Source organism: Pan troglodytes, chromosome 12, assembly GCF_028858775.2.
Source record: "Pan troglodytes isolate AG18354 chromosome 12, NHGRI_mPanTro3-v2.0_pri, whole genome shotgun sequence".
Taxonomy (NCBI): Eukaryota; Metazoa; Chordata; class Mammalia; order Primates; family Hominidae; genus Pan; species Pan troglodytes.
In genome coordinates, this window is record NC_072410.2 from 37714124 (window position 1) to 37739797 (window position 25674).

Sequence of the window (25674 nt, forward strand, 5' to 3'; positions counted from 1 at the left end):
GGGAAAGCGAAGTGGGTGAATCACTTGAGGTCAGGAGTTCAAGACCAGCCTGGCCAACTAGGAAAACCCCATCTCTACTAAAAATACAAAAATTAGGCTGAGCGTGGTAGCTCACATCTGTAATCCCAGCACTTTGGGAGACCAAGGTGGGCGGATCACCTAAGGTCAGGAGCTCGAGACTAGCCTGGCCAACATGGTGAAACCCCGTCTCTACCAAAAATACAAAAATTAGCTGGGCGTGGTGGTGCACGCCTGTAGTCTCAGCTACTCAGGAGGCTGAGGCAGGAGAATCACTTGAACCCAGGAGGCAGAGGTTGCAGTGAGCCGAGATCGCACCATTGCACTCCAGCCTGGGTGACAAGAGCGAAACTCTGTCTCAAAATAAAATAAAATAAAAATAAAAATAAAAAAATTAGCCAGACATCGTGGTGCATGCCTGTGATCTCAGCTACTTGGGAGGCTGAGGCAGGAGAATCGCTTGAAGCCAGGAGGCGGAAGTTGCAGTGAGCCGAGACTGCACCACTGCACTCCAGCCTGCGCAACAGAGGGAGACTCCATCTCAAAGAAAACCAACCAACCAACAAACAAACAAACCACTCTTGGAATGAATAAACAAGTTCAGTAACACTGTAGGATATGAGATCTATATGAAAAAAAAAATCAATTGTTTGTCTATATGGTTGCAATGAACAATTCAAAAATAAAATTTAAAAAACAGCCGAGCATGGTGGCTCATGCCTATAATCCCAGCGCTTTTGGAGGTGGAGGCGGGGACCACTGGAGCCCAGGAGTTGAGCCCACCTCTACAAAAAATTAAAAATTCAGTCAGCTGTGGTGGCATGTGCATGTGGTCCGGGCTACTCGGAAGGCTGAGATGGGAAGATCACTTGAGCCTGAGATTGAGACTGCAATGAGCCATGATGGCACCACTGCACTCCAGCCTAGGTGACAGTGAGAGCCTTTCAAAATAGATAGACAAATAAGTAAGATAAAAATTCCATTTAAGACAGTAAAAAGAATACAGATGCTCCTTGACTTACAATGGGGTTATATCCTAATAAACTTGATAAACCTATTTTAAGTTGAAAATACATTTAATACACGTAACCTACCAAACATCATGGCTTAGCCTAGTCTACATTAAACGTGCTCAGAACACTTATGTAAGCCTACAGTCGGGCAAAATCACCTAAAACAAAGCCTATTTTATGTAATTTATTGAAGACCGCACTGAAAATGAAAAACAGCATGGTTGCATGTCCTTAAAGTTCTGTTTCTACTGAACAGATATTGCTTTTGTACCACTATAAGATAAAAAAATCATAAGCTGAACCATCATAAACTGGGGACCATCTATTCTTAGGAATAAATTCAATGGAAGTGCAAAATTCATACTGTGATAACTACAAAAGTTTGTCAAAAGAAATTAAAGACCTACAAAAATGGAAGCATATCCCATGTTCATGGATCAGCAGATTTAATATTATTAAGATGGCAATACTCTCCAAACTAATCTACAGATTCGACATAATTCCATTCAAAATCCTAGTTGGCTTCTTTGCAGAAACTGACAAGCTGAATCTAAAATACAGAAATGAAACGGACACAGAATACCCAAAATAATCTTGAAAAAGAACAAAGTTGGAAGACTCACTCTTCTTGATTTCAAAGCTTACTATGAAGCTACAGAAATCAAGACAGTGTAGTACTGGCATAAAGACAGACATGTAGGCTTGGCACGGTGGCTCACGCCTGCAATCTCAGCACTTTGGAAGGCTGAGGCAGGCAGATCACTTTGAGCTCAGAAGTTTGATACCAGTTTGGGCAACGTGGAAAAATCCCATCTCCACAAAAAATTTAAAAATCAGCTAGGCGTGGTGGCTTCCACCTGTGATCCCAATTACTTGGAAGGCTGAGGGTGGAGGATTGCTTGAGCCTGGGAGGCGGAGGCTGCAGTGAGCCAAGATCGCACCACTGCACTCCAGCCTGGGTGAGAGTGAGACTCTGTGTCAAAAAACAAACAAAAACACCAGGCATATAGATCAATGTGAATAGACTGAGAGTCTAGAAATAAACCCTCATTTATAGTCAACCTATTTTTAACAAGAGTGCCAAGACAATGCATTGGGTAAAGAACAGTCTTTCCAACAAAAGATACTGGGACAACTGAATATTCACATGCAAAAGAATAAAGTTGGCCCTTTACCTCATTCCATATATAAAAATTAATTCTAAATGGGTCAAATATCTAAATGTAAGAGCTAAAACTATAAAACTCTTAGAAGAACACACAAGTTTAAATCTTCGTGACTTTGAATTAGGCAGTGATTTTCTAGATACAGCATCAAATGCACAACAAATGAAAAAAATACATAAACGGGACATTATCAGAATTAGAAGTTTTGTGCTTCAAAGCACACCACCAAGAAAGTGCAAACACAACCCACAGAATGGGAGAAAATTTTTGCAAATCATCTATCAGATAAAAAAACTTATATACGGAATAAAAAACTATTACAATTCAATAACAAAGACATATTATCCAATTAAAAAATGGGCAAAGGATCTAGGTATTTCTTCAAAGTAGATATACAAATGGCCCATAAGCACAAGAAAGGATGCTCAACATAATTTATATTTCAGAGAAATATAAATCAAAACCACCTGAGATACTACTTTACACCTACTAGGATGGCTGAAATAAAAAGGACAAAAAGTGTGGGCTAGGTAAGAAATTATAGCACGAAGCCAGGTGTGGTGGCTCATGTCTGTAATCTCAGCACTCTGGGAGGCCCGCAAGTGGATCACCTAAGATCAGGAGTTCAAGACCAGCCTGGCCAACATGGTGAAACCCTGTCTTTACTAAAAATACAAAAAAAATTTTCTGGGCATGGTGGCGGGCACCTGTAATCCCAGCTATTCGGGAGGCTGAGGCAGGAGAATCGCTTGAACCCAGGAGGTGGAGGTTGCAGTGAGCTGAGATGGCGCCATTGCACTCCAGCCTAGGCGACAAGAGTGAAACTCTGTCTCAAAAAAAAAAAAAAAAAAAAAATTATAGCATGAAACATTTATATATTTTCTTACAATGTCTTCTAATCAACTGTAGAAACAATCTGCCTTTTTTTTTTTGAGATAGCGTCTTGCTTTGTTGGCCAGGCCGGAATGTAGTGGCACAATCAGGGTTCACTGCAGACTCGACCTCCTGGGCTCAAGTGATCCTCCCATCTCAGCCTCCCAAGTAGCTAGGGCTACAGATGCATGTGCGCCACCACATCCAGCTAATTTATTGTATTTTTCGGGGGGTGGATGCAGAGACAGGGTTTTTGCCATGTTGCCCAGGCTCATCTCAAACTCCTGGGCTCAAGTGATCTGACCATCTTAAGCCTCCCAAAGGGCTGGGATTACAGGCGTGAGCCACGATACCCAGCCAACAATCTGTTTTCTGGTCACTACAAAAGCTATTATTGCTGGGCATGGTGGCTCACGTCTGTAATCCCAGCACTTTGGGAGGCCAAGGCAGGTGGATAACTTGAGGTCAGGAGTTCAAGACCAGCCTGGCCAACATGGTGAAACTTCATCTCTACTAAAAATACAAAAAAATTAGCTGGGCAAGGTGGCACACACCTGTAATCTCAGCTACTCAAGAGGCTGAGGCACGAGAATTGCTTGAAGCCAGGAGGCAGATGTTGCAGTGAGCCGAAATCTGGCCACTGCATTCCAGCGTGGGCGACAGAGTGAGACTCTGTCTTAAAAAAATAAAAAATAAAATAAAATAAAGCTATTATTTGTGTGTTAAGAGCACGAACAAAAGACAGAGCATATTTCTTCTTTACTGAAGCACTCTTCTATTTCATTCCTTGTCAGTTGTGTATATTTCTGAATGGTTTTTTTAAACAAGTAAACTATGATTAAGATGAACAGACAGAATTACTTAGTATGTAAAAAGTAAGGCCGGGCGCGGTGGCTTACGCCTGTAATCCCAGCACTTTGGAGGCCGAGGCAGGTGGATCATTAGGTTAGGAGTTCACGACCAGCCTGGTTAATATGGTGAAACCCTATCTCTACTAAAGATACAAAAAATCAGCCGGGCATGGTGGTGCACACCTGTAATCCCAGCTCCTTGGGAGGCTGAGGCAGGAGAATCGCTTGAACCTGGGGGGTGGAGGTTGCAGCTAGCTGAGATCACGACATTGCACTCCAGCCTAGGCGACAGGGTAAGACTCCTCAAAAAAAAAAAAAAAAAAAAAAAAAAAAAAGCCAGGCACAGTGGCTCACGCCTGTAATCCCAGCACTTTGGGCGGCTCAGTCGGGCGGATTGACTGAGGTCAGGAGTTCGAGACCAGTCTGGCCAACGTGGTGAAACCCTGTCTCTACTAAAAATACAAAAAAATTAGCCAGACGTGGTGGTGTGCACCTGTAATCCCAGCTACTCGGGTGGCTGAGGCAGGGGAATTGCTTGAACCAGGGAGGTGGAGGTTGCAGTGAGCCAAGATCGCGCCATTGCACTCCAGCCTGGGCAACAAGAGCAAAACTCCGTCTCAAAAAAAAGTAAGATTTATTTCATGTTTAATGAATTTGGGGCTTATGGTATGCTGCTGGGGAGTTTTAGAACACTTTGCCTTTACTTCTTCAACGTACATAAAATTCTAAATGATGTAATTCATTAAATTTTTAATTACTTACCAAAATCTACCCTTGTTAATATGCACTGCATTGGGTGGTCAGTTGTATGCCTTGTTGTTGTTGCACCACTTTCATAACAAGATGCACAAAGATCGTAATCGTAGCAAATTAAACACTTATATCTGCGACCTCGAAAATTTCCTTTTAAACATGCATCACAGCTGACACCTATAAAAAAAAGAAATATCTTTAGTTACCAGTTGTAAAGGCCACTCTTGATTTCATTTTTATGAATGTTTCAGGTGCTCATTTAACCCCGTATATCCTTTCCAAAATGACTAGAAATGACTTAGTAAAATGATACGGGAATTTTTAGCCATGTGCTGGACATTACTCTGATTTATACTCCACATGAAAATAATTTAAAATGACTGATACAGGCTGGGTGCAGTGGCTCGCGCCTGTAATCTGAGCACTTTGCCGGGGTCGAGGCGGGTGGATCACTTGAGGTCAGTAGTCCAAGACCAGCCTGGTCAACATGTTGAAACCCCATCTCTACTAAAAATGCAAAAATTAGCTGGGCGTGGTGGCTGGCACCTGTAATCCCAATTACTTGGGAGGCTGAGGCACGAGAATTGCTTAAACCCAGGAGGTAGGGTTGCAGTGAGCTGAGATCGCGCCACTGCACTCCAGCCTCGCAACACAGTGAGGCTTTGTCTCAAAAAAAAAAAAAAAAAAAAAGCCTTGATAAGCCAGCAAGAAGGTAAAAACCAAGACGAAGAGGAACTGGTGACTGGAAGCCTAAAGAAGGCTTTTCACCATGAGGGTATTTGCCCAAGCAGGTAAAAATCTAAGCTTAAGTTCCACAGCATTACTGGACAAAGGCCTAGTGAAGGTGGGATAATTAACAGAAGATTCCTCATAAAGCCAAGACCCTAATATACTCTCAATGCATGGGTAGGCTAGAAATCCTCCCTATGGGATTACAAAAATTACCCCAGTGAAAGCCCCCTGCCCTAGGGGCACAAAATAACACAAAAAGCCATAACCACAAACCAGTCCTCGTGGGTTTATAGCCCAAATTCTATCAAATGGTTCCAAAGACCCTGGGTCAAGAATTTTAAGTGGTCTTAAATTAGAATTGATACCAAGCATCTGGCATATATAAACATCCAAAGAATAAGTTCATAATTTAAACCATAAAATACACACAAAAAAACAAAGCACCATCAGAAAGAACTAGCAGGAGCAGCAGAATCAGTCATGAGTTCATATCAGAATTGGACATCAAATAATTCTTGACCTGTTAAAAGAAATAACTGGGTGTGTTGGCAACACCTATAATCCCAAGCACTTTGGCAAGGCAAGGCAGGGGGATGGCTTGAGGCCAGGAGTTCAAGACCAGCCTGGGTAACATAGAGAGATCCTGTCTACAAAAAAATTTAAAAATTAGCTGGGCATTGTGGCCTGTGCCTGTAGCCCTAGCTACTTGGAAGGTTGAGGTGGGAGGAATGCTTGAGCCCAGGAGCTCGAAGCTGCAGTGACCATGATCAAACTACTGCACTCCAGCTTGGGACCAGAACAAGACCCTGTCTGGAAAAAATAAAAATAATAATAATAATAATAAAGGAAAGAAAGAAGCTTGAACAAGGCTGGGTGCCATAGCTCACACCTGTAATCCCAACACTTTGGGAGGCTAAGACAAGAGGGCTGCTTGAGGCCAGGAGTTCAAGACCAGCCAAGGCAACACAGAGAGATCTCATTTCTATTTGTTTAAAAAAAAAAAGTTAAAATATGCCAGGCACAGTGGCTCACGCCTGTAATCTCAGCACTTTGGGAGACTGAGGTGGGCAGATCACCTGAGGTCAGGAGTTCAAGACCACCCTGGCCAACCTGGTGAAACCCCATCTCTACTAAAAACACAAAAATTAGCCAGGCGTGGTGGTGGGCGCCTGTAATCTCAGCTACTTGGGAGGCTGAAGCAGAAGAATGGCTTGAACTCAGGAGACGGAGGTTGCAGTGAGCCGAGATCATGCCACTGCACTCCAGCCTAGGCGACAGAGTGAGACTCTGTCTTTAAAAAATATTTTTTAAAAAAGTTAAAATTTAAAATTCTGTAGGTGGGTTTCACAGTTTTATTCACATGTGATATGCTTGTTTATGCTGAAAACCCAAATACAGCTAAGTTATTAGAAGTAGTAAGCAAAGCTGTTAGATAGAGACCTCCTAAATAAAGTACTGATTGTATTTCTTCACTGCAAAACAGACAGAAAAACATATTATTAAAAATATGTCATTTATTACAAAAAAATTAGTGAGGCATGGTGGTGTGTGCCTGTAATCTCAGCTACTCGGGTGGCTGAGGGAAGAGAATCACTTGAACCCAGGAGGCAGAGGTTGCAGTGAGCTGAGATTGCGCCACTGCACTCCAGCCTGGGTGACAGAGCGGGACTCCTATCTCAAAAAACCAAAAAAATGTCATTTGTGATTCCATCGAGATGTGCCAAATTCAAAGAGAAGGAAAGTAGAACAGTGGTTGCCAGAAGCTTGAGGAAAGGGAGAACGGGGAGTTACGGTTTAGTGGGTAGAGAGTTTTCGAGTTTAGGATAATGGAAGAATTCTGGAGATGGACAGTGGTGATGGTTCCAAGAATGTGAATATACTTAATGCTACTGAACTGTACACCTAAAAGGGGTTAAAATAAATTTTATGCTATGTATATTTTACTGCAATAAAAAAAATACGCCATTTGCAACAGCATTTTAAAAAAGTGCCTCTGAATAAATCTAACCAAAGATAGGCAGCCCTTTATGAAGCAAATTAGTAAAAATGTATTCAAAGACACTAAGGGACTTTAAAAAATACAAATACCAACTTCATGGACTGGAAGGTTCATAATAAAATGTCAACAGATTTGTGGATTCAATACAATTAATAACGAAAATTTAAAAAGAATTTTTTTTGGGGGGGCATGGTAAGCTGACTCAAATGTTGATGCAAATTACAAAAAGGGCCAAGGAGAGTCAAGATGCTCCCAAGAAAAACGAGATAGAGGGACTTGTTTTATATATGAAGAGCGAAACTAATAAATAATAAGTAACACCATAACAAATAATAAACCTATAATAACTATAATAAGATGGAATGGCACCAGGGTAGAGACAAACTGGCCCATGGAATAGAATGGAAAGCCCAGAAACAGATGTTGAAATCTGTTTTACGACAGCAAGGTCACTAAAGAGCACTGAGAAAAGAAGGGAATGGACAAGAAATGGTGCTGAACAGGTGATTATCTGCATGTGGGGAAAACAGAATTGGATCTCTCCCCATATCCTATACACACAAAAAATCAATTCCACATGGTTTAAAGATGGATTCAAAAGAACAATGAAAAATATCTCTAGAAGACAATATAGAATATTTTATGAGTCTAAAGTAGAAAACAATTTCTTAAATCTTTCTCTTTCACACACACACACACACACACACACACACACACACCTCTCTCTCTCTCTCTCTCCAAATCAAAAAGTAAGAGATAAGTCCAACTACGTTAAGACTTTTTCTTCGTCTTTTGTTTTTGTTTTATTTTTTTGAGATGGAGTCTCACTCTGTCGCCGGGGCTGGAGTGCAATGGCGAGATCTTGGCTCACTGCAACCTCCGCCTCCTGGGTTCAAGCAATTCTCCTGCCTCAGCCTCCCAAGGAGTTGGGATCATAGGCGCCAGGCACTATGCCCGGCTAATTTTTGTATTTTTAGTAGAGACGGGGTTTCACCACGCTGGCCAGGCTGGTCTCGAACTCCAGGTGATCGGCCCGCCTGGGCCTCCCAAAGTGCTGGAATTACAACAGGCGTGAGCCACCACGCTCGGCCTTTTTCTTCGTCTTTTCACAGCCTACATTGATTGAAAATATAAGGTTCAGAAACTGGCGATATGTACAACATACATGACAGACAAAAGTTTGGTATTCAGAATGCATTATGAACTCTTACATATCAGTAAGTAAATGATGAATGCTTAGTAGAAAAATGGAGAAACCTGTCAAAGGGCACTCAAAGAACAACAAACATAAATGGCCAGTAAACATATGAAAAGATGCTCAATCTCATTAGTCATCAAAGAAGTGCATGATTAACATCCGTGAGCTAGCATTTTACATTTACCAAACCGGTAAGAAACTACAAGTTTCATGATATCAAGTGTTAGTGAAGATAAAGGGCAGCAGAAGTGCTTATACACTGCTGGTAGGAGTGTAAATCAGCACAACCACTTTGAAAAATTTGTTCATATTTTTAGTCAAGTTAAACACATATACCTCCTATGATACCGTAATTTCACTCTTAAATAAAATCCCGGGGGGAATCTTTTGTCTGTGTGCACCTAGAGAATGTTGAAGAATGTTGACGACAGTTTTTGTAACTGAATTTTAAAAAGGCTATTCAGGGGCTGGGCGCGGTGGCTCAAGCCTGTAATCCCAGCACTTTGGGAGGCCGAGGCGGGCAGATCACAAGGTCAGGAGATCGACACCATCCTGGCTAACACGGTGAAACCCCGTCTCTACTAAAAATACAAAAAAAAAAATTAGCCGGGCGTGGTGGCGGACGCCTGTAGTCCCAGCTACTCAGGAAGCTGAGGCAGGAGAATGGCGTGAACCCAGGAGGCGGAGCTTGCAGTGAGCTGAGATCGCGCCACCGCACTCCAGCCTGGGCGAGAAAGTGCGAGACTCCGTCTCAAAAAAAAAAAAAAAAAAAAAAGGCTACTCAGATTCAAAGGCTCAACAGTTCAATATGCACAGAATGAATTGGAAAAAGAATGAATCACAGCAACGGTAAGAACATCTGCCTCAGATGAGTGAAAGGAAATCCCAAAGAATACATACAGTATTGGCCGGGCGCGGTGGCTCACGCCTGTAATCCCAGCACTTTGGGAGGCCGAGGCGGGCGGCTCATGAGGTCAGGAGATCGAGACCATCCTGGCTAACACGGTGAAACCCCGTCTCTACTAAAAATACAAAAAATTAGCCGGGCGTGATGGCGGCCGCCTGTAGTTCCAGCCTCTGGGGAGACTGAGGCAGGAGAATGGCATGAACCCAGGAGGCGGAGCTTGCAGTGAGCTGAGATCAGCCACTGCACTCTAGCCTGGGCAACAGAGCAAGACTCAGTCTCAAAAAAAAAAAAGAAAGAAAGAAAAAAAAGAATACATACAGTATAAAGTTGAAAACCAGTATCTAGTTTAGGAAATCAAACATGTAGTAAAACTATAAAAGGAAAATGAGGGAATGATAAAATTTTGGTCAGTGGCTCCCTCTGGGGGTTAAGGGGATGAAGAGATGAGTATGTGAAGCTTTTACGGATCTTGAAATGTAACGTTTTTACATCTGGCCAAGAGGATCTGTAGTACCATTCTTCTCTTTTGCATTTATTTTATGAAAATTCTCATATATCCAACCAATATTTTATTTTTAAAAGTCCCTTCCTTCCTTCCAAACAAAAACAAACAAACAAAAAAACAGAAAGCAAAGCTGGAATTGTTTACAACAACCTTTGGGCTGTCAGTGGACTGTCAGGTGGAAAACTGGAAAACCAACACAGTTTTGGCAGATTGTAGATTTTTGAGACAAGGTCTCACTGTCACCCTGGCTGGAGAGCAGTTGCACAATCTCGGCTCACTACAGCCTCGACCTCCTGGATTTAAGCAATCCTTCTACCTCAGCCTCCTGAGTAGCCGGGACTACCGGTGTGCGCCACCATGCCCGCATAATTTTTGTATTTTTTTTGTAGAGATGGGATTTCGCCAAGTTGCCCAGACTGGTCTCAAACTTTTGGACTCAAGCAATCTGCCTGTGTCAGCCTCCCAAAGCACTGAGATTACAGGCATGAGCCACCGAGACCAGCCTAGGTTGTAGATTCTCATTGTTTGTTGAATGAATATGTTTTTATTAAAACAAAAAACAACAACAAAAAAAACAGGCCGGGCGTGGTGGCTCACACCTGTAATCCCAGCACTTTGGGAGGCCGAGGCAGGTGGATCACCTGAGGTCAGGAGTTCAAGACCAGCCTGACCAACATGGTGAAACCCCATCTCTACTAAAAATACAAAAATTAGCCAGGCGTGGTGGCAGGCACCTGTAATCCCAGCTACTCCGAAGGCTGAGGCAGGAGAACTGCTTGAACCTGGGAGGCGGAGGTTGCAGTGAGCCGAGTTCGCACCATTGCACTTCAGCCTGGGGAACAAGAGCAAGATTTCTTCTCAACAAAACAAAACACCACGGGATTCCCTGTTATTACTTAGCCATTAACAATAAGCACTTAGACAAATCAATGTTCTCTGCTCAATTTTTCTTCATCTATGAAGTTTGCTACGAGAATCAAATGAGAAAAAAAAAAAGACATGAAAGTCCTAAATTTTAAAGTGGTAGTATTATCTCATTCAGATGCAGTAAGATTTTTTTTTTTTTTTTTGCGACAGTCTCGCTCTGTTGCCCAGGCTGGAGTGCAGTGGCGCAATCTTGGCTCACTGCAAGCTCTGTCTCCTGGTTTCATGCCATTGTCCTGCCTCAGCCTCCCGAGCAGCTGGGACTACAGGTGCCCACCACCACACCCGGCTAATTTTTGTACTTTTAGTAGAGACAGGGTTTCACCACATTGGCCAGGATGTTCTCGATCTCCTGACCTCGTGATCCGCCCGCCTTGGCCTCCCAAAGTGCTGGGATTACAGGTGTGAGCCACCGCACCCGGCTGCAGTAAGATTATTTTATCACTTTCCCAGAATACAATTTGATCTCAATAATATACACAACCTTTTAAATTAGTTTTCAAAATATCATTCGAGATCCTTGAGATCTCAAAAGCTGCAGTGAGACTCCCCGATCAACTTAAGACAACCAAATGATGGCATCATGGCAGCAATTTTTCAGCAAATTCAACAACTATTGATTATCTAATATGTAATATGTTTTAGGTGCTGAGGATACAGCAATGAACAAAACAAAGCCCTGCCCCCAAGAAACTAACATTTAGTGCGTGAAGACAAGCATAAAAATAAAAGTTGGCTAAGTGTGGTGGTGCATGCCTGTAGTCCCAGCTACTCAGGAGGCTGAAGTGGGAGAATTGCTTCAGCCCAGGAGGTCGAGGCTGCTGTGAGCTATGATCATGCAACTGCACTCTAGCCTGGAGACAGAGCAAACCCTGACTCCAATAAAAGAAAAAAAGTTGTAGAGCAAGGTGGAAGTAAGTGCTATGGAGAAACATAAAGCAGTGAAGGACAGCGTGGGCAAAGAAAGTATTACTAAAAAAGATACTTGAGCAAAGAGATGGAATACTTAAAAATTTTCTTATTCAAAATAGCTTCCAGGCCAGGCGCAGTGGCTCAGGCCTGTAATCAATACGAACACTTTAGGAGACTAAGGGGGACAGACTGTTTGAGTGCAGGAGTTTGAGACCAGCCTGGGAAACATGGAGAAACCCAGTTTCTACAAAAAACATACAAAAATTAGCCAGGTGTGGTGGTGAGCGCCTGTAGTCCCTACTTCTCAGGTTGAGGTGGGAGGATCACTTGAGTCTAGGAGGTTGAGACTGCAATGAGCGGAGATTGTGCCACTGCGCTCCAGCCTGGGTGCCAGAGTGAGACCCTATCTCAAATAAAAACAAAAAATAAAATAGCTTCCACGCATGACGATGCTTTAAGCATAACACTGAATTAATCAATGGGGGGAGATACCTATGATATCTATTTAGGTTCACAAATGAAAGTTTAACATGATAGTATAATAATATTGACAAACAATTGTAGTGTGAATTTAGGTGCCAGGAAGGTAAACCCAGCTCTGAACTTTTTGGTGTGTAGCCTGACATTATTCTGCAGGCCTGCCTTTTCTTTCTGAGGTGGGGATGCCTACTGGCAAGTATAGATGAACAAAGCTTAAGGCAACTGTGCATGGTGATACTGACACTCTATCTTTCAGTAAAAAGATGCTGATACTTATCCCTTGCTCGCTCTACTCTTGTGATTTAATTCAAAGCTACCTAAATGGTTCACATAAGGGATAGGGGGTGGTAGCCTCAGGCTTCACTTAAACCCAGCTAGAGTTCCGTAACTGTAAGCCCTTTAAAAAGGAAACAGGGTTTTTTTTAAATTTACCATCTATTTTTGATAAAATCATTTCTGTAATATATATATTTTAGCTTCTCGAACACCGAAAGGCCTTTTATGATTCAAGGTCAGTATTTCAAATACAGATACATATATACATACGTATGTATATATACACACACATATATACGTGTATATATATACACATATATACACGTATATATGTATACACACACACACATATATACATATATATACACACACACATATATATTTAAGTCAAACAGGTAAGTTTGCAGCAGGGTTTCTTACAACATAAGATTCACTTTATTAATAATAATCTATGTGGCAGGCATGCTACAGAGGGTTTTTTGGTGATTAGCATACTATGAATAAGAAGTCGAGGGAAGTAAAAATGTTTTATAACATAGTTTTTCCATATAGCCTGCTATCATCCTTTCTCATTGTTTAGTTTACGAAAGCTCTGTCCCTTAATTCCTTCTGTTGTCATAAACTTTTTGAAGTTAATATTTAATTTTATAGAACATTCCATACTACCTAAGTCTCTAAATAAAAGTACAGAAGCACAGGCTTTTTCAGTTTCTCAACAGTAGCCCATTGTCCCCTTTAGAATGACTCTCACTCAATACAGAGGCCCTCCTAAGTATATGTGTCAGAATCTGTGTCATTTTATGACACAGACTAACAAAACCTGCTCCACTACTGTCAACTACAGGTAATCTAAAGTTCCTATGGGAGGAAATAAGTTAGCTCTTTGCTGCAGTCCCTTGGTTAACAATAGTGATTTTACCTGATATCAGGAAGTCAGAGAAATCTGAAACAGAACAGATACATGGCATATGTAAAACTATCAATTCCTTCACAGGAAGAATGAAGTTGCTTCTGATGAGATATCAGTACACTCTATTTAAGATATTAAAAAATCAAAGTTCTGGCTGGGCGCGGTGGCGCACGCCTGTAATCCCAGCACTTTGGGAGGCCGAGGTGGGCAGATCACCTGTGGTCAGGAGTTCAAGACCAGCCTGGTCAACATGGTGAAATCCCATCTCTACTAAAAATACAAGAATTAGCTGGGAGGTCGAGGTTGCAGTGAGCCAAGATCACGCCACTGCACTCCAGCCTGGGCGACAGAGCGAGACTCTGTCTCAAAAAAAAAAAAAAAAAAAAAAAAAAAAAAAAAAATCAAAGTTCTGAAAAGTATTATAACAGAAACAAGAGTTCAAATATTGTAAAATAATGCCTTGAGAGGCAAAGCTGAATAACCACTAGTTGTCTAGATAGCACTGACATCCATTACATTAAAAAATATTTAGGTTTCATTTACCTTATACTATTCTGCAAAAACTGAGTTAACCAAATAATAACATGTGCAACCCATCACTGAATTATCTAGCTTAGTCATGGCTGGGTGCAGTGGCTCATGCCTGTAATCCCAGGGCTTTGGGAGGCTGAGGCGGCAGATCACCTGAGGTCAGGAGTTCGAGACCAGCCTGGCCAACATGGCGAAACCCCATCTCACTAAATATACAAAAATTAGCCTGGCGTGCTGGCCTGTGCCTGCAATCCCATGTACTCGGGAGGCTGAGGAAAGAGAATCGCTTGAACCTGGGAGGCAGAAGTTGCAGTGAGCCGAGATTGCGCACTGCACTCCAGTCTGGTGACAGAGCGGGACTCCGTCTCAAAAAAAAATAAAAATAAAAATAAAAATAAAAATCTAGCTTAGTCATACTGTGTCATAAAGAAGTTCAGAAATCACTAGTTTGTAAAATGCTAACTTGAACAAGCTACATCATAAGGTTATGGTGTTATATTTGTAATCCCCCATCCAATCAAGTTCACCTAGCAAGATAAATGAAAATGCTAGGACATACAGTTTAACCCCTTTTTCAACACTGTCACAGATAAAACCTAAATGAAAAAAATGGTGTATATCTGACAACCACCTATCTGAAAACGTTATATCTGAACACATTCATATTATCAGCATATATCTTGTATTTAGCAGTTCTGTAAAACAAATGAAAGCTATGAACTAAAATTTTAAGGAGAAAAGGATGCCCTCTAGCGGGAACACATTTTTAAAAAGCCACTGAAATAATACATAGTCTTTTCTTTCTTATTAAAAAAAAAAAATAAAAGCGGTTTTTAATATTCGTTTACAGCTTTTTAAAGGAGAAAATCTCAGGTTGGTATACCTTTTACTTTTTAATAAAACTAGTTTTTAGCTAGGGAATAGAGAGTTGATGGGAAAGAAAAGGTCAACAAAGGGCAAGTTACTTTCAAGAAACACAGGGAAAAAAGAATACAACAGGAAGTCAACCTCATTTGGAATTTGAAGGCCTGGGATTATATAGCACTTGCCATTGACAGCCGATTTTGACTTCTAGCTATCATGTGATTTGGGGGGGTGGGGTGGAGGGAGGGAGGGCCTCTTTTCTATTCTGTGAAATGTCTGTGTATTATCTCTTCAAGGCCCTTGCATCTCTCCAAGTGTGACTTTTTTTTTTAAAAAGGGTGTGTATCATATAGGCTATATAATTTTGATACTGAGAACTACACAGAGAACAATACTATTAAATGATAGACAATCTCCAAGAAGAGACTCTGTATTTAAGCAGTTGAAAAATTGTGCAACCCTTAGAAGAGGATCTTAGATGAACACAAAAGCAAGTAAAAAAGATGAACTAGGCTGGGCACAGTGGCTCACGCCTGAGATGGGTGGATCACCTAAGGTCAGGAGTTCGAGACCAGCCTGGCCAACATTGTGAAACCTCGTCTCTACTAAAGATACAAAAATTAGCTGGGTGTGGTGGCGGGTGCCTGTAATCCCAGTTACTCGGGAGGCTGAGGCAGAATCACTTGAATCCAGGAGGTGGAGGTTGCAGTGAGCCAAAATTGTGCCAATGTGCTCCAGCCTGAGTGAAAAAGCAGGACTCTGTCTCAAAAAAAAAAAAAAAAAAAAAAAAAAGATAAACTATAGTATAAGTAACTCAATGAAAAGCAGAAGTAACCAGAATTATTTTGCTTAAAGAAAATGGTCAAAGGATACTTCCAGATGTGAAACTGCTGGAGAAAGGAAATCTAAGACAAAGTTTATAATGCTTCATAAACTGGGAGCCTAGATCAGGAGTGGAGAGCTGTTTCACCTTCTACTTAAGAATCACAGAGGAAATATAAATCATCCCTTGCCAAAATAAAAAGAAACTCTAGGGTTTGTCTGTTTTTTTTTTTTTAGAGAGCTTTCCTTAGTTATTTTTAGAAATAGGAAGAGAATAAAAAGATCTATTAAATATACATATAACTCTATATACGCATATTTTAAAAAACCTATGCCCTGTGTTTAAGGGACAGACTCAAGAGGAGAGAGAAATGGGGTATCGAGACCCGTACAAACATACTCTTCAAGAGAAAACCAATGGCTAAAGAGATTCCACAGCAGAGAAAGAGAAATGAAATAGGGGGAGAGCATGATCCAGGAGCAAGATCCAGAAGAAAGAGAACCGGGAAGCTTAGTAAGTAGGTTTTGCAATATGTGTAGTCTTCACGCAGTAGTCTTACTTGAAACTGATACATTCATTCAGCATTTAAAACATTTAAAACAACCCTTTCTGTACTGGAAATCGGCTTTTCTACTTTTTTTTTTCCAGGTGGAATTCTGTGAGTCCTGGATATGTAACAACAAGGAGCATCCACCCATCCTTTCATTATTTATTATTTATTATATGCCAAGATAAGCAGTGAACAAAAATATTTGCTGAGGACACAGCAGTGAATAAAAATTCTTGCCACACAGAGGTCCCTCTAGTGCTTTAATAGCAAGTTCCTTCACTTTTAATTATGTACCTAATGACTTACATATATTACTTTGTCAATCTTCACAAAGTCATGAGGTAGGTGGAAAGTGTGATAAAACTTCTTTTGTGGCTACAGATGATTTAAAGCTGGTTCAAATCTGCCCAACAAAGTGAATAGAAAAATGGGTGAAATATTGTATTTAAAGAGTTCTTTATGAACTTTGTGAAAGAGGGAAGTTTAATTCATTTCTAAAAGTTTTCAGTATAGAGGAACTTGGTCCACTTTGGAATAACTGATTGGTTTGCCTCATTTTAAAGAACTGATCTACACTCTTTTATTTGTTCATAGAAATGCATCCCTGTTCTGAAAACAGAAACTTATCTTAGCAACAATGGACTTGCTCATGAGTGAGCTTAGGAACAGCCTTTCAGAGCCTCTTATCTGGAAATAGAGGAGCTTCTATATTACTCAATCTACTATTATACTCAGCCATGATTAGAGCTGTTTTCTGACTCATAAAATGAAGGAAGAGGAGGTGGATAAAGAGTGCCTGGGACAATGTGGGAATTCAATAATATCTGTTGAATGAATTAAACAAATGAAAAGAAGGGGACGTTTTCCTAAAGTAATTAGGTAAGAGCTCAAAAAGAGAGAAGGGAAGAGGGGGATTAATGTGTGTCTATAACAGACTTTTTTTTTTTTTGAGATGGAGTCTCACTCTGTCGCCCAGGCTGGAGTGCAGTGGCGCGATCTCGGCTCACTGCAACCTCCACCTCCTGGGTATAAGACTTCTTGACAGAAGAATTACTGAATAATGAAAGTAGAGGGGGGAAAAAGAAGGCCCTGAACAAGTACTTGTTTTCTACAGGAGAAAAAAGTAGATTAAAATGCTGTACCAAATACCTCTAGGAGTAAGCCACCAGGTGGCAACAATAGCCCAGGAGAACTAGGTTGCAAGTTTTAACATGTAATAGGGTGGTTAGTGGGAAACAAGTGGCTTTGGGAGGCTGAGGGAAACACTTTGGGAGGCTGAGGCAGGAGGACTGCTTGAGCCCAGGAGTTTGAGACCAGCCTGGGCAACATAGCAAGACCTCATCTCTATTTAAAAACACACACACACACACACGCACGCACGCACGTGTGCGCCAGTATTTCCATATACATGTGCAATTCAGTTTAGTTGCTTTAAACAATGCACACTAGATAGAAACTGCTCTGTTTTGAAAATTCTGCAGACAGGTCTGTGGCAGCAAGGCAGAGAGAGCTTGGTTTAGGCTCCAACTTGACCAAAAAAAGAAAAGCCCTTTTAAGGGAAGGTAATGATTTTTAATCTGCTAAAGACCTAGTCACTGAACTGTTGATTATTTTACAGATGGATAAACTGAGGCACACAGGCACTAAGTAATTTGCTCCAAAGGCAAAGAGCCATTACATGGCAAACCAGTGATTAAGATAAAGGGTTGCCTACTGAAGCATATCTTTTGATAATAATCCTTTTTTCCCCAGAAGTAGATGCCTTCAGAACTTTATTTATTATGATATGGAGATATATATTTAACACCTTGTTTATTGTTTTTCCCTTGACTTCTTATTTTTTAAGAAGATTCTACTAATTACACAACTTCTCTGGAATGAAATCCTGAGACTGAGGAATTACTCTTGAAGCAGGTGCTTACAGATATTTATTTTCAGAGGTTTATCACCAAACAAAACTCTACTTAAAGTCACTATTTTAAGTTATTACTCTAGAGTAGTGTTTTCTCAACTTTTTGAAAATTACAGGCACAACTTACAGGCAATGCAAAGACTGTGTACCACTGAGCACTGAAAACAGGGTCTAAGAGCTGTTTAGAAAGCCTTCCCATCATATACTTGGCTAATAATATATGCACAGCAACAGGTGACCTCTGGCCTGAAAAAGACACACTACATGTTAAGAGAATAATGTCATTTCAAACAATGAAAGGGGGGAAACACATTTAATGTCTCCCCTCCCCCACCCCTGCCTGGGATTTTTTGGTCTACTGTTTAAACATTCTTTTTTTTTTTTTTTTTTGAGACAGAGTCTCGCTCTGTCGCCCAGGCTGGAGTACAGTGGTGCGATCTCGGCTCACTGACACTTCTGCCTCCCACGGTCAAGTGATTCTCCTACCTCAGCCTCCCGAGTAGCTGGGATTACAAGCGCGTGCCACCATGCCTGGCTAATTTTTGTACTTTTAGTAGAGACGGGGTTTCACCATGCTGGCCAGGCTGGTCTGGAACTACCGGCCTCGTGATCTGCCCACCTCAGCCTCCCAAAGTGCTGGGATTACAAGCATGAGCCACTGCACCCGGTCTAAACACTCTTATACTGACTTTCTGCAACTGTTTGAGGGAAAGGAAAACTGGAAATCCTTAATGTACCACAAGATGTATAAGGAGGGAGCAGAATACATACTGTTCGCTAAATGTTTTTTTAATGTTATCTAAACTAGAAATGTCTGCACATGTATTTGTGATAGATTCCCAGTCAAGTAAGGCACATGACAGCTCACTGTACTGAGGTGGGAAAAGATCTGCCCTGGGTCTATATTTTAAGACCATTTCTCATTGACTTAACACTACTATTTCTAGCAACCAAAATTTTTGAGCACTTGCAGTACCCACTTAGTGCTTAGAGCCTAAATGGGGAATAAGGATAAGTAAATAAGCATTTAAAACAGTATGAAGACTAAGGGATAGAGACCTACAGAAACAAAGCCAAACATATGAAAATGATGAAAGATGACTTGTTCTAGCTGGGGAAGTACAACAGACTCACCCTGACACAACTCTTCATACCAAGCAGTTCCTGAAATCCTCTCTAAGACACTGAAATATAACTTCAGGTCCCTTTTTCTAATGTTCTCCACATATAGAGCAGTTATCCTAAATCCAGTCTCAAAAACTCACCACGAACATGAACTAAGTCACTTTCCCCTGTTTTGTAGGCTAACCAATTTAAAATGTTAGCAAGTCCTCCAAAATCCTACCGTCAACTGTTAAATTACATTTCTTTATGTCTGCTCCAGTTTCTTCACGGATTTTAAAATAAAGGGACCTACAACAAACATAAAGCTCTGTATAGGAGTAGGAATAATTAATACAAAGTATAGAGAATACTCTAGCACTGGGGGAAAAGAGGTGTGGTTTATGTCTGGTTTAGGAGGCATGTGAGTCTGATTTTAGACATGTTTGGTTTGAAGTGATAAGACATGCAAGCTGAAAGGTACAGTAAACAGTTGGTTAGGATGAACTGATCTTTGGGAGACTTTCTCTGAGAAAGGATGTCTTTGTGTCACTGAGAGTGATATACGGTAATACGGAAAAGAAAGAAGGAAGGGACTAAGCATAAACATAAAATGAGGAAAATGGATAGTGCTTACACAGTTTGATGTGAATCTCAAACCAAGGTATACAAATACAGTATAATTATACAAAATTTAAAAGTTTTTAAACACTGGCTTTAATATTCATTAACAATGCATCAAGAATGACTGAAATGCAACACACAAAAAACAGTTCACTCATGAAAAAATAGTATGGCAATAACTCCAACCCAGAAAATTCAACAACACACTTTAAGAGCATGTAAACAAATATCAACTTTATCAGGAGTTGACTCTTGCCTGGCTATAGAGATTGCTTACCTGATCTTTGCTTTCCTTGTCAATGAAAAAGAAAAAGAAAAAGCATCATCTCTCTACATTACAGGACCATCACAGGCCCATAAACATAATCCCTTTGCCCTTCCTCTACATTTCAAGAACACTTGAAGTAAAGTTGGTCGATGGTTAGTTATTACTACTGTTTCTCAGCTCCAAGCCCCCTCTGCTGGGTCTAGGAAATGGGTCTCAACCAGTGGCCATGTTGCCCCCTAGGGGTCACTTAGCAATGTATGGAGACACTCTCAGTTCTAACTATTAGCGGGACAGGGAGGGCTAATGGCATCAATTTCATGGAGGCTAAGAATGTTACTAAACATCCTACAAAACACAGGACAGCCCCCTGGCCCAAAATGTCTACGATGCCAAGGCTGAGAAACCATGGTCTAGGATCTGCCAACTCATTTATTCAGAATCCCTTAGCAGCTTGCTTCTGGTTTACACTCTGCCAATGGGAGGCTTCAGAGGGACAGAAAAAAATGGGAAGAGGTCAGCATCTTTCTGGCAGCAGGTCTTCTTCCATCCAGAGCTCCAATACTAGCGTCTTCGGGCACTCTCATCACCAGCTAGTTGCATCCTGCTCAGAAGGCCAAATACCAACTGTGTGGAGATGTGCAGGTGGGCCTTTGAACCCCTAAATTCTAGTAACTCAAGTTTTTCCTTTTTTGCAATGATGGTTTTACATCTGTACTGTCCAATAATAGCCATTAGCAATTAAAATGCCTTGTCAGGTGACAGGGCCTAGAAGCAGTGATACAATAAGTACACCAAGCAAGCACCAAGTAAGTCTAAACAGCATCCTCCACTAAGAGGAACCAGGGCTCCTCACAGAAATGAAGGATTCTATGGGTTGGGCAGGGCAAATACATGAGCCTGTAATATACCCAGTTCTAAAATGAATCATCTAGAAATGACTAATGAAGAATGATGGGGACATATCAAAAGTACACAGAAGAAACCTTAAAGGGGTTTCACCAGCCAAACCTGGGACAATTTGAGCATCAAGATAAATAATAAAAGTAATAGACTGGCCGGGCACGGTGGCTCACGCCTGTAATCCAAGCACTTTGGGAAGTGAGGCAGGCACATCACAAGGTCAAGAGATCGAGACCATCATGGCCAACATGGTGAAACCCCACCTCTACTAAAAATATAAAAATTGGCTGGGCGTGGTGGCGTGGGCCTATAGTCCCAGCTACTCGGGAGGCTGAGGAAGAAGAATTGCTTGAACCCGGGAGGTGGAGGTTGCAGTGAGCTGAGATTATGCCACTGCACTCCAGCTTGATGACACAGTGAGATTCCGTCTCAAAAAAAAAAAAAAAAAAAAAAGTAATAGATTATAACTCACTGAATAACACAGGAATCCACGACTCCATACTGATATAAAGGAATAAATAAATCAGAAAAAGGAAGCAGAAAAAAAATCTTCCTTGTGGTAGAGACTGACTAGAAATTATATTCCAGCTCCTTACTTCACTGGTACTAGAAGTATGCTGTCCAATATGGTAGCCACTAGGCACATGTCACTAAATGTAATCTGCTAAAATTAAACTAAAAATTCAGTTCCTCAATTGCACTGGCCACATTTCAAGTGCTCATGTGGCTGGTGGCTACTGCACTGGACAGTGGTGCACCGGACAATGGCATTTGAGAGACTGAGCCATAATTTTGTGAAAATAAGGTCTAGAACAGTCTTTTTTATTGAAGACAGTCTCAATTTGGTCACCCAGGCTGGAGTACAGTGAGGCAATCTAGGCTAACTGCAGCCTCTGATGCCCTGGTTCAAGCAATTCTCATGCCTCAGCCACCCAAGTAGCTAGGGTTACAGGTGTGCACCACTACACCCAGCTAATTTTTGTGTTTTTAGCAGAGACAGGGTTTCACTACGTTGCCCAGGCTGGTCTTGAACTCCTGGCCTAAAGTGATCCCACCTCAGCCTCCCAAAGTGCTGGGATTACAGGGGTGAGCCACCACGCCCGGCCAAGAACAGTCTTAAGGTAAGATCTCATTTTGTTGCTTTCTGAAACTCTTAAAATTTTGTAATGAAATTGAAATAAAAGACAATTTCAAAAGGATAAAGAGAATAAAAAGAAACAACAGGAACACAATTTTGGATGCTGAAAAGCAGAATTAGGTAACTGAATTAGGAGACTGGAAAGAACTGAATCCCAGTATGGGCAAAGGGGAAAGCTAAGAATCCAATTTACAAAGCAAATTCAACAAAATGTCTGGGACTGGCAGCAACACTGCTGGAACCCTAGTTAGGGTGAAGAACTGCTGAAGGATAGAAGATGGATAAAAGGTCTTTAAGAAGCAGTTAAATTTCTAAGTTGCTTCTTCAACATTATGCTGCACTTCAAGTGGAAAGTAGAAGTTTATTCATTAAAGAGGGTCTCTGACCCCTAGGAACTCAAGGCATCGTTGAAAACGGAATAAAGTGCATATTTTATTGAAAACAGAGGGATTAAGTAAGTATATCATTTCCAGAAACAGAAAAAAGAAAGAAGAGGGGGGAAGAGAGAAAGAGACAGAAATCAGAACATGGAAGAAAACTGGAACCCTACTCTAGAAGCGTCAATATCCTCAAAGTAAGAAAAATGGAAGGGAGGAAATAACCAACAGAGTAATTCAAGAAAACTTTCCAGAACAGAGAATAGGAATTGCCAGGCTGAAAGAGCCCCTGTACAGCACGACCTCACTGAAAGGGCATCTGTACAGCAATGCCCCACTTTCTTGGCACCAATTTCCTGTATTAGTCCATTTTCACACTAGTATAAAGAACTACCTGAGACTGGGTAATTTATGAAGAAGAGAGGTTTGACTGACTCACAGTTCTGCAGGTTTAACAGGACGCATGACTGGGAGGCCTCAGGAAACTTACAATCATGGCAGAAGGTGAAGGGGAAGCAGACATCTACTTCACAATGGTGGAGCAGGAGACAGACAGCACGAAAGGGGAAGTGCCACACACTTTCAAACAACCAGATCTCATGAGAACTTACTATCTCAAGAACAGCAAGGGGGAAGTCTGCCCCCATGATTCAATCACCTCCCACTGACATATGAGGATTACAATTTGAGATGGGATTTGGGTGGGGATACAGAGCCAAACCATAACATATACATACAAAAGTACACATCAAGGCTGGGCATGGTGGCTCACACTTATAATCTCAGTACTTTGGGAGGCCAAGGTGGGAAGACTGCTAGAGCCCAAGAGTTTGAGACCAACCAGGGCGATATAGTAAGACCTCCTATCTACAAAAAAATTGCCAGCTATTTGAGAGACTGAGCGGGGGAGGACTGCCTGAGCCCAGGAGGCAGAGGTTGCAGTGAGGTGAGATTGAGCCACTGCACTCCAGCCTGGTAGACAAAGCAAGACCCTGTCTCCAAAAAAAAAAAAAAAAAAAAAAAAGTACATGTCAATACTTGCAGTGCTTTCAGTCTTTCCAGTGAGCGACTGAAACAGGCACAGAGCAGCATGAAAGTTGAGTGGCTTGATACGCATGTTTCCAGCTCAGGTCCAACAAAGCAATGCTCTGCCTCCTTGTTTCAGCTCTCATTTTGTAAACAAGTGTCGTTTTCATGGTCTATTTAGTCGCATGTTTTCACCTTTTTGTGCTGTTTCTTGGTAGTTTCGCTATTTAAATGGTTCCCAAGTGTAGTGCTGAAATGCTGCTAAATATATATAAGATATATGATATATGAGATCTATATCATATAACATATATCTCATATATATGATATATATCATATATATCACATAATATGATATATAATATCTATCATATATAATATGTGATATATTTTAGCAGAAATACACATAAAACAAGGTTATGTACTGATCCATCGATAAAAATGTTATAACCAGAGGCTCAGAGGAACCTCACCCTGAATTTCCTCTAGGAACAGAGGTTCAGTAATTGCTAACTTGGTGTTCATGTAAATTTTATAGAACACAACTAGCGGCTGGGCACAGTGGCTCACGCCTGTAATCCCAGCACTTTGGGAGGTCAAGATGGGTGGATCACTTGGGTCAGGAGTTCAAAGCCAGCCTGGTCAACATGGTGAAACCCCGTCTCTACTCAAAATACAAAAAAATTAGCCAGGCGTGGTGGCAGTGCCTGTAATCCCAGCTACTTGGGAGGCTGAGGCAGGAGAATCGCTTGAACCCAGGAGGTGGAGGTTGCAGTGAGATCACGCCATTGCACTCCAGCCTGGGCGACGAGACTCTGTCTCAAAAACAACAACAACAACAAGAAAAACACAATTAGCACCTATAACAAGAATTAATTACACATACATACATAAAATCATACAATATCATACATTTTCTTTGTAACCTGAGGACACAGTGGTACCTGGGGCCCAGTCCCCGTATCTTATCTGGACTTGGCTGGTCTTGCCCAAGTGATATGGAAGTTCCTGATCTCCCCTTAAGGAAAAAGGTTCAGCTGATCTCATTTCACCCCATGAGAGCGTCCCCCTCTGACCTGTTCCTGGGAGCTGGAGGTGGGCCAAGTGAAGGGCAGTCCTCTGACTATCCCTGTGCTGGAAATCCAAGCTGGTCCATACAATAACCCTGCTAAACGCTCCATATATGTTGGGTCCTGAGTTTCCAAGGTGCATTTGTGACCTTGCCCAATGATTTCTCCAGACTCTTGGAAACTCGGGGAAGCCGAAGGCAGACTCTGTTCAGCTTCTCTTCTAAGGGCTTCCACCTAATAGTGCAAACTGCTCTTTCCTCACATGGTGAGACCTGGGCTTGCTATTCCATGTTTCATAACTAACAATATGTGGCTCAGATACAAATGGATATACTGGGAGTAAACCTGCAGAGAAAGGGAAGAGGATTATCAAAACAAAGATACAGTTAGTGGATATGGACATGTGGATGAGATGTTCTATTTCTTTTTTTTTTTTTTTTTTTTTTTTTGAGACTGAGTTTCGCTCTTGTTGCCCAGGGTGGAGTGCAGTGGTGCGATCTCGACTCACTGCAACCTCTGGCTCCCGGGTCCAAGCGATTCTCCTGCCTCAGCCTTCCTGAGTGGCTGGGATTACAGGCATGTGCCTGGCTAATTTTGTATTTTTAGTGGAGATGGGGTTTCTCCATGTTGGTCAGCCTGGTCTCAAACTCCCGACCTCAGATGATCCACCTGCCTTGGCCTCCCTAAGTGCTGGGATTACAGGCATGCGCACCACGCCTGGCCGAGATGTTCTATTTCTTAATATGAGTAGTGGATGTGTGGACGTTTGTTTTATTCTCTTTTTACTAGATACATACTTTTGTACACTCTTCTAAATGTTATGACACATTTCACACACATACATAAAAATTCCATTCTCAAAGAAAAGAACTGGCTGGCCATATGTCTTTAAAATGGCAAATATTATTTAGATTTTTTTAAAAAGACATAAACTTCTTAAAAGAAAATGAGGGCCGGGCGCGGTGGCTCACGC

At 41.4% G+C, this 25674-nt stretch overlaps 1 protein-coding gene across 1 annotated transcript in view; it reads right to left on the bottom strand.

Moving 5' to 3' along the window:
- The window catches only part of KCMF1 (potassium channel modulatory factor 1), a 47780-nt gene extending 22681 nt beyond the window's left edge, over nt 1–25099 (bottom strand). Inside the window, exons 1-2 of the mRNA XM_009442745.5 lie at nt 24708–25099; nt 4684–4851 (exon numbers count right to left, since the gene is read on the bottom strand). Of these exons, the coding sequence (XP_009441020.1) occupies nt 4684–4851; nt 24708–24843 (304 nt within the window). The 5' untranslated portion in view covers nt 24844–25099. The remainder of the gene's footprint in view (nt 1–4683; nt 4852–24707) is intronic.
- Between the last annotated feature and the right edge of the window lie 575 nt (nt 25100–25674).